This window comes from Pyxicephalus adspersus, chromosome 1, assembly GCF_032062135.1.
Source record: "Pyxicephalus adspersus chromosome 1, UCB_Pads_2.0, whole genome shotgun sequence".
Taxonomy (NCBI): Eukaryota; Metazoa; Chordata; class Amphibia; order Anura; family Pyxicephalidae; genus Pyxicephalus; species Pyxicephalus adspersus.
The window spans coordinates 89,298,246-89,312,410 of NC_092858.1; the positions used below are offsets into that span (position 1 = coordinate 89,298,246).

At 37.7% G+C, this 14,165-nt stretch overlaps 1 protein-coding gene across 6 annotated transcripts; it reads left to right on the forward strand.

The window, feature by feature from the left end:
* The first annotated feature begins 3,432 nt into the window (after positions 1-3,432).
* On the forward strand, positions 3,433-14,000 carry SYNC (syncoilin, intermediate filament protein). Of its 6 annotated transcripts, XR_011921712.1 has the most exons (5): positions 3,434-3,649; positions 7,015-7,786; positions 12,039-12,192; positions 12,830-12,964; positions 13,829-14,000. XR_011921712.1 is itself a non-coding variant. In XM_072418102.1 (4 exons), exons 1-4 carry the CDS (start codon positions 3,606-3,608, stop codon positions 13,902-13,904), a joined length of 1,011 nt encoding a protein of 336 aa, XP_072274203.1. In that variant the 5' UTR covers positions 3,433-3,605; the 3' UTR covers positions 13,905-14,000. The 6 variants fall into 6 exon arrangements, 5 of the variants coding, with proteins under 5 accessions (XP_072274203.1, XP_072274177.1, XP_072274170.1 ...); XM_072418102.1 differs by lacking the exon at positions 12,830-12,964 and having other exon boundaries at positions 3,433-3,649; positions 12,045-12,163; XM_072418076.1 differs by lacking the exons at positions 12,830-12,964; positions 13,829-14,000 and adding an exon at positions 12,360-12,805 and having other exon boundaries at positions 3,433-3,649; positions 12,045-12,192.
* Positions 14,001-14,165: the final 165 nt, after the last annotated feature.

Genomic DNA, 14,165 nt, shown 5'->3' on the forward strand with positions numbered 1-14,165 from the left:
AGACCATGGCTTAAGGTCAATTTGGAGAATGGGGTAATAGGATGTAAGTGAAATGAGATGGCCCGATGGGTGAGCATGGTGGGTATGGGGATTTGGAAGGGTTGCCTTCAGTAGGTTTTTAGTGCAAAAGTGTACAAGGTTTTTGTGGAGATTTTTTGGGTTTTTTTTTTTTTTACTGTTTGCCTCCTGTGCTGTTTCTCTGATACCGGTTTGGTTTCTTGTTCTCCTGTAAGCACTGTAGGCCATGATTCCTGGAGACTTTTATAAATAAACAACTATCTTTTTATCAAGATGGGCACCTGTAATTCATTTGACATTTAAATGGAATATAGGAAGAAAATGAGTATCAGTCAGCTGTGTGTATGGCTGGTTGGTAGTAGTTGGTCTTTGTGTATCTGTTTATCTCTATGCATGCCTGTTTTATGTCAGATGGCTGTGTGGTGTAATCATATCCCTGCGAGGATTATGGAATATGACCTTTACAGACAGATAACTTAGCAGACGCATGCGCAAACTCCAAAACCACACTGAAATGGATATACATGTTAAAATACAGTTGACTGTCAAACAGTTTTTTAATGATTATTTAAGGTTGAAGTATTCAGAAACATTTTACAGGTTGTGTTATTCATGGTAAAACAACTAATATTCATATCTATATGTTACTTTTTTTCTTCGTAGTCAATGTGGGGTTTGGGCCTCTGTTAATGATAATTGTTTTTGAGCATTTGCATGTTTTAGTAAATATGAATATAGTTTTTTGTTGTTACTTATATTGAAAGTTGTAAAAGTTGACTTGAGGTAGTACCATGGTAGTGGTTTTCATGTCCGATGATTTCCAGCAGATGTCTGTCTGGGCTGCCACACCAAGTGTTCCCTATGCAGAGCTTGTTTTAATTATAGTTACAGCAGTGTATGAGAACTGGAGAATGCACAAAAAATACATCTATTTAAGCATTTTTAAATTACTTGTTTAAGGTAAAGCATCAATTGCATTTTGTTTGCATAGTTAAATTTGCATAAATGCATAAAATGTATCATGTGTGTGACTTGTCCCCATTCATCACCTGTAGTGCCCTGTATTCTTAGATAGAGAAACCCTATCCAAGAATACATAGTAGTAGCACAGCACGGCAACAGCAATTGCTGCTGCAGAGAAACTCTATCCAACAACACATACAACTAGTAAAGGGCCGCAAGAGTAATCTGATTGATCTTGCAGCCCTTAAAAGACCCTTAAAAAAACCTGAATTCTCGCACCATTGACTTCAGTGGTGTTCAAATTTGGCATTTGATCACCCGGAGAATTTATCACTATTCGATTGAATAGCTGTCCAATCGAATAGTGAGATATTCGACCAACACTAGTGAGCATGGATAAAAAAATGTTGAGGACAGATGGGTAGGGGGCACGAATATGTTTCCATAGGAAGTGGCAAACAAATGCTTAGTGATTCTGATGTTGGCATATTTGTGCCAGGCTTTGGATTGGCAGTGTGACATCATCATCATTAAATTGGCCCCACTGGGATAAACACCACTGGATAACAATCATATACTGAACCTGAGTTTATTTAAGACCTTGCAAAGCTGAGCCTACCTGATCTGTATGTACTTAGCTTAGTAAGTGAATAATGCATTTCTATGTGTGTTGTGTGCCTATTTTCTGTGCCTACTGAGTTCTGAAATATTGGTTCCACCATATGTTGACATTCCCTCACCGCAAGTTCTTTTCTGCACCTATGCAGTACAGTCCATTGACTTCTGTCTATGTTCCGCTACCTTGTTTGAAAACATCTTAAATAGTTAATTGGAGTGTATTGTGCGGGTGTAGATAGCAAAGAAGAATTTGCTGCCATCTAATGAAAACAAACCCCTGACTTGGTTCTTCAGTTCTTGGTGGGTTAGGTCATAGTAGGGAGGGAAGTAGGGTAAGAGAAATTGTAACCACAATATAGCTGCTACTACTATTAATAGTACTTTTGTTTGGCTGAGTGCCTCTTTGAAATTGGTTTGACCTTAATACTTTGGACCTGTCTAGTTTGACATCATGGATAAGTCCCACTAAATGCCTACCTCATTTTAAGTTTTAGTGCCTCTTTGCCCTACAAGAAAAATCTTGATAGGTGGAGGACTGGCAAAGCTTTGTCTTGCAGTTTTGGAAGAAAAGAAAGATGCACGGAAAAAGACTTCTGTGGAACATGCTTATAAGCAGGCATCTTGATGTCTGAGTTCTTTGACAAATACAAAAGCTTATAATCTTTGTTTAAAGTTCTATTAGGAAACCAGGAGACCTGTATGGGTTCCATCAATAATTCATGGAACTACAGTCACTTGTTTGGTGTCAGAGTCAATATTGAGTGTCCAGAATCAGAATTCATAGTCAACATTGCAATTAAATGTACAAAAATTTTTTGTCAAAATTTCATTCATGTGCTCCATCCTTAATATTAGTCAAGATTGCAGGACAATATTGATAAATAGGCTTTATGAAAATGATTGATGAAGCACATGATATGGAAAAATTTTGGATAATATTATTATTATTAGTATTAATAAACAGGATTTATATAGCGCCAACATATTACGCAGCGCTGTACATTAAATAGGAGTTGCAAATGACAGACTAATACAGACAGTGATACAGGAGGAGAGGACCCTCCCCCGAAGAGCTTACAGCCTAGTAGGTGGGGGAATTTACACACAATAGGATGGGAGATGGATATATTTCATCATTATATTATCATTCATTGAAAACTTTACTACTTGCAGGAAAAACATTATTTTACATTTATTTGAAATGGTAATGCTTTCCCTTATGACTTATTCAACTTTGTTGGTTTGATTACCAATAATGAGACAGGTGAAGGAGCCATTCAAATGGAAAAAAGGGGAAAGGTAAGACAAAAGAAAAGGGAAGGTGAAATAACTGAATTTGGTTTTCGAGACTCTGACACCTGACTCTGAATATTGACAATTGACTTTAGCAAATAACAACCGACAAGTGACTTGGACAGGTGACAAATGATTCTGTTTGTGTTTGATGGTAAATTGGTGGTACTGACCTTGGTTTGCTGGATTCCTGACTGAAGTTTGAAGATGAGAGTTTGATGCATATTAGGTACATGTTACCTAGTGTTGTCACTGTCGTGCAAATCAGTACTCGGTGCACAAACTAGAACAATTTACCAGTTTTGCTGTGCATTTTTTATATTATATACTATTCTATATTATAAACTATAATAGAATAAATATATACTCTATTAATGTTTAAATGGATTGCAGCTGGCAAATGCAACTACAAGCACTTCTCCGGGCCTTCTTGAGCATACTTGGCACTGCTGACAGACCCATTAGATTAGCCAATCCTAGATTTGTTGGCAGTGTACAAGTTAACCCCTGGCAATCTATAGCTCTGCCCAGGGACAGAGCTGCAGTGTCATCTCAGGCGTGCCCAGCTAGGCACAAGAGGCCCAAGTTTGTATTCTGCCTGTGAATCATAATGTGACCGACTGGGGGATTTGTCCAGTCTGCAAGGGGGGAGATTCGCCCACAGCCTCTTCATACTGTTATTAATAACAGAAGAGTCAGTTTGTGCAGATGATATGTCCAGTGCAGAGGAGGAAGGAGAAAACTCCCAAGGAGGGAGGTAAGATTCTTTATAGTGCAGCAGTACTGGAAAAAGAGATGCAATTGCATGTAAAAAAAACAAGTTAAGTACCGCATGTGGCGGCAGCATGGGAAAAGTATAATTGGTTTATATGAAATACCAGCACAAGGGTAGAGAAGTAAAGGCAAAAGCACAAAGGAAAATGGACAGACATGAAACAAAATCTTTAGACTGAGGTTTTTTTCTGTATATAATTGCATCACATAGAAACAGCTATATATTAAAATTGGAAGGGAAAGCAGAAATGTAATAATATAAGTAGTATATAAGTATATATAGCAGCTTGAGGCTTTTAGTGTCATTACGCTGTGCTTGTTTAAGTTTTTACTTTCACACCCTGGATTTTCTCACTGATGATCACACAGGTTGCTGCCTTCTAGCGACAATGCATGAAGATCCACAGGTCATTTATTTTACTTACCAGTCATTTTTTATTGTTAATAACCTTAAAACCAAGGAAACATAGGGATCAGTGATGTGTGCCATCCAGAGATAACATAAGCAAATAAGGTTCAGCTAAGAGCATTGTCTGTAGGAAGAAACAGTGTACCCATGAAATTGCTAAATAATCATTTGTATTTACAATTAAAGTTTTTTTTTGTTTTTTTAAAATAAATTTCATCATAATGACAGAAAATAAATACAGCAGATGCTAAGATATCTAAGGCACACTTGTATGATATTTAAAGCTTGTACAGATGGCTAGGATATTAGACAAGCAAAGCAGATGAATACTTGAAGCAGGAGTGGCGGCTTGTATGTATGCACATAATATACCAGTTATGTAGGCTGGTGGTATCCAACAGAAAACAAATGTTGCCTTCCAAGGATTTTTGTTACTTTTTATAAATGCAAGCCTAAACTGAATATAATTTTATAAGCTAGAGCACGGTATATGATAAACAATTTTCCATTTTTTATTCTTTTGTTGCATCTATTGAGGCTAGTGATCTTCATCCTGTAGCACATGGGTGCACATCAGCCACCTGTTCTTTTTCAGGGTGGGCTTCCTGATGGTGACAACAGTGCACTATTACTATTAATTGTGCATTGGTTCACCGGCTTGAAGGCTCCATCGGTAAAGCATGTAAAAAGGTGACAATACAGCAGAACAACTGGGAAATAGGGACAAAGCATTGTCATCTTACAACAGGAAAATTCTAAATAAAATCATGGCGTATCACCAGTTATTATTGAAATGAAAGCTACGAATTTGCTTTTAAAATGCCAATAATGTGTTAAAGAGTATATGTGATTTAATTCGGTTTGCACATGCACATAATCATGAAAAGTAAAAAATGTTGTCAGAAATGCCTTTATGTTGGTTGTCAGAGGAGATGGGTCAGATTTACTTTGGGGGTTATTGGAAATGTGCCCCCATGTATTGGTGGTCCCTGGAGAAGAGTCACCTTACAGTGGTGGGCAACAGAGACAAGTCCTCTTGTGAATTCAGTGGAGAAGTGCCCATTTACATTTGTGTCAATTGCAAAAGGAACCGTTTACATGGTGGTCAGTTAAAAAGGTCTACCTTACATTTATAGTCAATGAGAAGGGCAAGAATGGCAGAATGTTACTTACAATGTGAATCAATGAAAAGAAAGGCCTACTACTGGGGGGAAGTTGAGCCTGAAAATTTGCAAGCACCATCAGGTGAGAGGTCATTCTTCCACTGATGTTCAAGGGACACCCATAATCATCTAGAACAATGTTCGCCAACCTTTTCAGACCTACAGACCACTAAACTTACGGGCTCTGGACTGTGCATGTGCAGGGAGCCGTGTGTCTCACACCCCGTTAGGGGGCACACCAGTCAGAGCGGTGTAATAAAAAATAAAGTAGAGTACTATATTATTGTAATAAATAATATAGTAAACAAACTAAATCCAAATTAAAATGTGTTCTAATCTTAATCAAATTAGAAACAACAGAGATAAAGTTTGACCCTTGACATCACCAAAGGACCAAATGTAGTTATCAGTCAGGGACTCCGGAAATGTAGCAGGAGTCACAATTATGGGCATGCTACTGGTGATGGTCAGAAATTGCAAACATGCTATAGGTGTGATTGGAGACTGGTGATATATGAGATGATATAAGAGATGGAGAAAAATTACATGCGCTTGCTGGAGTTGTTACAGTGTTTGCATTTGTGCTTCCAACACACCCCTAAAATATAAAAGATCAAGAAAAAATAGCCATAAACAAAAAAACAAGGGGGCAATACTGAAACATATAAATGACTCACTGAGTAATCATGCATCAGTAAACACTAAAACACAGCACAGCACAGTAACTGCCAAAGGTTGAGAACCAGGGGTCTCAGGCCTTCTGACCTTAATTTGGATTAGGGTTTTATTTTTCAGGACCTACCGTATTTTTCGCCATATAAGACGCTCCAGAATATAAGACGCACCCAATTTTAAAGGAGGAAAATCTAGAAAAAAAGATTCTGAAAGATTATTCCCCTTCTGATCACTCATGTGCCATTCATACCGGTATTCCCCTTCTGATCACTCATGTGCCATTCAAATTCCCTTTCTGATCACTCTGTACCTTTCAAATTCCCTTTCTGATCACTCTGTCATTCAAATTCCCCTTCTGATCACTCTGTGCTTTTTTTCTATTGTACGGCAGTTAGGACAGGGAACAGCAGGTGGCGCTGTGCCGGCTTCTTTCGCTTTGCTTTACAGACAGGAGAAAACACGATGCTGGCAGAGGAGAGAAGAGAGACAGACACGCTGCAGCCAGAGACACACGCAGGATCGGGTATCGGGTGAGTATAATATTTTAATTATTTTTTTTAACACATTTGTCGTATAGGACGCACTAACTTTTCCCCCCCAGTTTTGGGGAAGAAAAACTGCGTCTTATATGGCAAAAAATACGGTACCTGTTTGGAGGAACCTAAAACATATTTACTGAAACTCCAGGTTTTCTGCATTTGTAACTTTTTAAAGACTTTCAAAAATCATTTTGGTTACTCTGAACACCAAATCATAATTGTTGCCATCCAAGATTGAATTTAGCTTATATGTTGCCTCATGAATGGTCAGATAGGTCAAAAGTACACTATTCTGTAAATTCTTTTTGAAATTAACACTTATTGTATCTATGGTTGATCAAAAGACATCTTTCCTAAAAGATAGCTAATGCGCATGTATTTTAATTCTAAAGCTGAATGCTATTTTTACCACCTGATCGAACTTTGGGTAACTCACAATTGGCAAATTTCTTTTTCAGCATGGGCTGCAACAACCATGTCAATGCTCCACAGGCATTGAATTAAATTGTGTGTATGGAGTCTTATCAGTAGAAGGTAAAATCATTTTTGTTTGTTTTTTTAGGGGGCTTCCAGAGTCCAGTCCCTCTTTTTCAGACACCGGAGGGTTTTTATCACTAGAGGACTTAGAAGCAAGATTTCAGTTTTGTATTGCCGCTGTTGAGGACCTAGAAAGGGAACGTGATGAACTCATAAGTGAACTGACCTTGCTACGGGAGCCTTCTCTAGAGGCTGTACAGCGGGCACATGAAGAAGTGGTGCAGGCCTTTGGACAACGTGCCCGGGTAGAGCTTGAGAGGGACGCACTAAAGGAAGAAATAAGGGGAACACGCCGTAGGCTTTTTCGTGTGACTAAGGAATGTGTGGCATGCCAATATCAACTTGAAAATCGCCGACAAGAGCTAACTCAGAAAAAAGCAGAAAGAGAAGAGCTAGAGGTTCTTGCGGCCCGCTTGACAGAGGAGCTTACCCAACTACGAGACACCTTTGCCCAAGAAAGAGAAGGAGAAGAACTTCGTCTTAGAGCTCCACACACCAGACGAGTCCCACGTGAATTTCAAGAGAGAAGGAGACTGTCTGCGGATCTGCAAAGTTTAACTGAGGAACAACACAGTTCTCTGCAGGATGAGTATGGACCCAAACTACTACAGCTGTTGGAGCGTGTTGAAAGAGGAGCACAAGCTGTCAGAGATGCACAGGAAGAATTGGTGAAAATGAGAGAACAAATCAGACCATTGGAACAGGAAGCATGTCATCTGCAGGTGCAAAAATGCAACCTACAGGAGCAAATTCTTCTCATGAAAAAGAAGCGGGGAGAGGAAGTACTGCTCTATAGGGTATGAATACACACAATGTTCAGAGTGTTATATATCCTTAAAAAAGACAATTTCACAACAGGGCATATTAACCTTTTCATATAGATCCTATACATGTAGCCATTCTAATACACGTATTGATATGGTTATTGTTTCTTATAACAAATGTGTATTATATAGAGATTTGTGTCAACTCCAGCAATGACCCATCTGTGAAATATTGAGGTAGGGATATAGAATGTAAATAACACCCATCTCCCTACCTCATGCAGCCAGACTACCACTTGACATCTTGTCCTACTTCTCTGCCTCCCTGAAAATGGGAGATTTCCCCATAAAGTTCAGAATTGTACAAGTGATCCAGCAATGAAGCAGCAATTGGTGTCATGATAGTACTACTTATTTATACCAACATCAGTTTATTTTGTGGATTTCAGAAGTTGTCTATAATGATCAGTTGTATTCCCAAATTTTGTGCAGATTTTAAAATGTTACAACAAATTTCAGTGTTGATAGAATTGTAATATTTTTGTAATTTTAATAGTTCATTTGAAATCGGGGAAGATTTAGTGGTTATAATTAGGAATAACATAGATTGAAGAGGTGGAGCTGAGTTTCAGGGACTGAGCACTGGTTAGTGGTTAGGGAAAATGTATAAGGTAAAGAATCACTTGAACTTTAGGATGTGGTTAAATGTAATTTATTATTTTAGTATTATGTTTAAAGCTAGACCTTTTTTAAGGTTGTGATTAATTAGGTTTTTTTAGGTGTGAAAAGTTATTATATAGCAAAAGCAACCACTTTATTTTATTTCACCTAAAACAATTAACCTCATTAATGGTTCATTGATGATGAGAAATCATCAGTGGCAACTTTTTTTTGCAGATTTTTCCTATGCACTGTTAGTTTTGTATAAATAATACTGGGGAATGATCCTCCCTTACTACTAAAAAGTCACTTCCCACTCCACTTCTTGAGGAATATTCTTTTTATAGGACAGTATCACAGTCATGGCCATAGTTCTGAAGTATTGCTCTGGGGTATAAGCTTAAGTAACACAGGAAGAGTCCATGTATTGGCTTCTCATATAGCACTTTTAGTGAGGTGTCGGGAAACAATACTTACAACACAAGTTCTTTCCCAAGTCTATTTCAAGTGTTAGAGAGCCAAGGGTTTAATCTATAAACCTATTTTAATTCAGAGTGCACATAGCTGTATTATTGACACCAGTGGCTTTCATGTGTTAAAAAAAGCTGTTTTTAATTGCAGTAGAGGGGCTGTAATTGCAATAAAGCATTTTTATGTTATGTATGGAAATCACAGTTCAATATTACAGCTCAGAGTTCACAGTACAGTACTCTGCAGAACGATGTCTTATCTCCTTTTTGCCATGTTTCAATCTGCATTCAAGAGTCATCCAGGGTCAATATTAACTTCTTGGACTAAAATTACATGCTGTAGATTATGAAGTCCTGTAATTGTTTGTGTCTATGCAATAGCCTTTATGCTTTAAAGCCAGGTGTGTGCATACTCATAAAGTGTCCATTTTAGGAGCATCCACTCCATGCAAACATTCTATCTTCTACTTCATCAACCTTCCAACTTTTTGACCAAATACCCCTGGAATAAATTATTGTTGTTTAAGGGCACAAGGTGGCATGAGTACCATGTGTATTAAAGCAAAGGCTAAAATGTCCTATAAAAGAATTTTCAAGTGAAGTCACTGTGTTAAAAGTTACTTTGCCAGTGTTATTTATCTAAAAATAACAGTGCAAAAAATAAATTTTACCTCTATGGATGGTAGAGTCTGTTGATGCTAAATTCCGTGGCAGCAGCAGACTTCCACAGAAGAGGTAGAAGTAGTGAAAATGGAACATATCAGGGGTCCAGGATGAAGAGCAAGCCAGTGGGTAACTGCACAGCTATTTTTAGGCACAACCAAATGCCACCAGTGGTCAGGAAAATCAGGAACAAAGCAGCAGCTGGGATGTTTGTTAATAAGTCAAAGTTAGCCAGTTAGAAACAGTACAGTAGGAAGAAACATGTAAGCAGCAGGCGTAGCTCAATTACGTAGTTTTCGAGTTCCACCGATTCTAAAGTACTAATCCTTTCCTGCTTGCCTAACTCGTTCCCTTCTCCATCTTGTCTTTACCCGAACACTGGGAGATTCAGCAGACTCATTGCAGGCAGGCATTGAGAACCACTATCACTAGTTTGAATCTTCCACCTGTCATTGGCTTCCCTGCCATTTTGGATAAGCTCTTATAAGCCACTCGTCTGCAATTGCTACACAGGTTGCCATATGGAGTATTCCTGGCATGTTAGCTCTCCCTTCTGCTGACATTATTACTATGTACTATGGGTACTAGCAACTCCTGCCAATTTGGCTGCCTCCTCAACTGCAGCTTTTAGGGTAGATATCAGGTCTTATATCATGTGGCTTTCTGTTATGTGACACAACAATGATTGTTTTGATTCTATACCCCGCAAGACTTTACTGGATTTTGCCCCATGAATGAAGGAGGTGTTGGATATGCTTGAGTTTTTCCTCCGTTACCTTCCTGCTAGAAAAGTTGTTGAGGAATTTCACCTGCTCACATTGGGAATGTGTTTTTTAAAAATCACTGTTTAATACCGAATTTTGTTTTGGCTATAAAGCTGCTTTTCCCTTTTTTAAAACTTTCCTAAAGTCTTAGTCTTTAAAGTGTCAGGGATTTTACTAATATTTGGGTTTGGGTTCAGTTGGGAGGTTTGCTTTGTGGTCATGACATTCTTGGTTGTTTGTTAAAAATATTGACTGTGGGATTACTGTGCGTGGATTACCTCCTTGGTTTACAGCCATGTGGAGCTCTCTGTTACCTCTCCTGTTCCCTTTGTGCCCAACTAGTTTAGACTATTTTGACTAGCAGGTTTAACCTTATTTCATAAAATATTTTATGTCTGAATTGAAAATGCTCCTTAGTATTTTAATAGATTCAAATGCAATAGCTGCATATTGTATTTTTGTAATAATGTTTACAGAGGATTTAAAGATACGGTTGCTATTGTTTCCCTGGCTGTACCTGCAGATTTTTTCAGCTCTGCAGACCACCTGGGACATCTTCAGAGCAGTAGATTTTAGCAAATATATTAAAGTGGTTAGCAGACAAAAAGATTTGACCCTCACTTTTCTGACTGAGTGGGATCTTTTTTGCATGGCCTGTGGTGCTCTGGAACAAACTGTATTGTCTACAGGCTTTAATATAATTTAGAAGGGAATTAAATTTGCAGTATGGTAATTTGCTTTCTTTTTACTTTTCAAGACAGATGGAGAACAGTTTTATAAAGGGGAACAAGAAAGGGAAACTTTTGACTATGTTTGTCACTAGACCTAAGGACACCTGTATTTGCTATGCAACTGGTATTCTCAAAGACCCCAGGCATATTATGTAGGTCTTGGGGCACTCTATCCTCCTATTTTCTCTGTGCACTCAACCATTAAGGCTTAGCAAAAAGATCAGCAGATGCTTCTGTTCTCAACATGCCACCTTTTTACATTTGTATAGGCCAATAATTTTCAAGAGAAGGATGGAGATGATTGTGACATTTTTCTTTTACTTTAGTTAGTGCCTTTCTGACATGAAGTCATGGACTTATTCCCCCAATGGGTCTCCATTTGTCTAACTCCTACCATTTCTGTCAGTTTGCTTGGGGTTAGAGCCCTTGGCACCAAATGTGGCAATTAGAATGTTTCTAAGCCTTCTCTTTTATTTTGCTAGAAAGACTATAATTTTGAATTGGAAGAAATCTTCTCCACCTACTTTTGGTTACTTGAAATTTTCTATTACTTTTGTATAAGGTTATGCCATGAGAGAAAAGTTCACTAAACTTGGTCATAGAGGGTTGTTAGTTAGAGATACCGCTAAATAAGAACATTTACCACCACGGGAAAGTACAACATATATGGAAATTATACAGGGTAATGGTTAGGAAGAAAAAATTACCTGAATAAAAATAAAAAATTGACAGGGATGGCAGAAAGAAGAAAAGGAATGTTGACAAGACATTTAAAATGTAAACATGTTGCCACAAACATTTCAATCATCCACCACTGTCTGTTATATTGTGAGCTTTTAGAAACTTACAGCTGAGAACACCATCTTTCCAAGATGCTGGTCTGGCATTGAAATGACAGTTAGGACTGTTTTGCAAAAAAAAAATATATATATTGTTGCTGTATATTGTGTCATGTTAGAAACTTTATAGATAGCTAAAGTACTTTACCTTTATCTAGGAACAGCTTCAAGATTTGGAAGACAAAAGGAGGGAGATCAAAATTTCAGTCCAACTGCAAGAACATCGGAACAAAGAACTTGAAGAGTTGCGCAAAAGTCTTGCAAAGGAACTAGCAGTCTACAAGTATGTTCCATCCAGCCAAGGAATCATAGGTGAAATTCTATAACAATATAACAGGTCTTATTCGTATTTTTTTTCAGTGAGATAATCAAGCCATAGTCATGCCATGCTTAGTAGAGGATTGTAGTAATTTAGGTATTGGCATTAAAGATATAAATCTACAGCAACAACGGTTATAGTTACTTATATTTGTTGCCAGAGAGAAGAGTCTGTGAGTGGCAAGCTCAAGAAAGAAAAAAGCCCTGTGCAAGACCCGCCTGCTAAATGCAGTCAGATACCAGGTTAATAGGGAAGAAAATTGATTAAAAATATAAAAACCATGCTGAATCACTTGTCAAAACTGGTCAACCTTATGGAGTAAGAAGTAAAACACCTCAATACTCCCCCACTAGTTCATAGTCTGCTACTGCACCTTACTAGACATCAAAATCCTGCTAGAAGTATCATCAAAACTGACCCCCCCCCCCTTATTTTTCCTCCTCTTCAGTATATATTTTGTGAAAATGTTAGGATCTGTAAGCAAACCCTCATCGTTTTTTTTTTTATTTTGTGTTTGTTCAAGTAAGTGGTGTATATGTGCGTGTATATATATATATATATATATATATATATATATATATATATATATCTATATCTATATCTATCTATATCTATATATATATTGTGCAGCACCACTCCTTTAAGCTTTGATTCCAGAAGAGAAGGCTGAAGATGGCGGCGCCCAGTACTTCCTCCGGGCCAGGGCGAAGAGGAATCCCAGGACAACGCAGGACTGGCTAGTCAGAAGGACCTGCAGGATTAAAGGTAAGTCAGTTTTTTTGTTTTAAGTTTAATTCCGCTTTAGGTATCTGCCCTCCCCTGAGAAAGCCATACGGTGAAATGTGTCAAGAAAAAGACAACCTAATGGTTTGAATATCTGATTTTGAGATATAATTGTTCTACATCCAATATGTGACTTATTCTTCACTCATATCCACATGCTGATTGTTAGCTCAGTTGAGTTCTGTCTAGCTTAGAATGCTAAAACTCTACGTGTTTTGAGTAAAAAAAAAAAGTTGCTACAAAAAGCTTTCTTTATTCCTCTCATACTTGCTTAGATTTACATTAGTCTTGTCAACCATCACTACAGAAGGGAAAAGGTACATTTTGGGGTTTCACCATCTTCCCCTGTTGCAGGGATGTGTAAAGTCACTAGAGAAAGCAGGGGGGTGGAAATCACTTTTTTAGACAGTTGTCACTTAATTTTTTATTCCTTTCTTTCTTGGTGACAATAGACACCTGGACAAAGACTGTGGAGCTCCCTAGTAGGGACACAAAAAGTAATAATCTAATAGAGTTGCTATATGCCCATCACTCTTATGCAAATGTTATCTCCAGCGCAAAACTTTTGTTCTTGTGTTTTGTTTTTGGATAGTGGCTGACTGTAGTAATCTGCCTTGGCAAGGGGTCTTACACCATAGTTCTTGTTGAGGGCCACAACAAAAAATTCATAGATGTTAAAAGTAGGGCAAACATAGCTTATTAGATTTTAGAAACAATTAGATCAGTTTAGGGTAAACCTTCATGAGTGCTCATTGTTTCCAATTATTAAATTTGATTACCCAACACTGCAATTCCTATTCTGTCATTTTATGCTGTAACACACTAAAACTAAATTTTCTTTTTCAGGGGATATCTTGAACTATATGGGCAAATTTTCAAATCTGTGATAAAAAAGGAAGATCAGCCACCCCACCAAGTGTAAAGCATAAATGATTCAGGCTTCGGTATTTTTTTTTTAAACTGAATATGAAGGTTTGTGCTATCATGAAGCTGTCATTAAAGGCACATCAGAACTAAGGATCACCTTTTTGGAACTAGTGTGAAACCATGAATCCAGCCAGTGAAGTAATATGCTGTATGCCATCTGATATTCAAATTTCATATGAAGTTAAAATGCTTTTTAACCAGTTTTCTTTTTGCAGCTGTATATTAAGATGTATACCCCACCTACACCTGAATGTTA

Excerpts from the sequence above, each read along its gene's own strand:
- SYNC (XM_072418069.1), top strand. The coding sequence starts at position 3,606 with ATGTCCAGTGCAGAGGAGGAAGGAGAAAACTCCCAAGGAGGGAG. Across the intron at positions 3,650-7,014 it reads GAAAACTCCCAAGGAGGGAG|GGGGCTTCCAGAGTCCAGTC; the intron begins GTAAGATTCTTT and ends TTGTTTTTTTAG. Across the intron at positions 12,193-12,359 it reads ATCCAGCCAAGGAATCATAG|AGAGAAGAGTCTGTGAGTGG; the intron begins GTGAAATTCTAT and ends ATTTGTTGCCAG.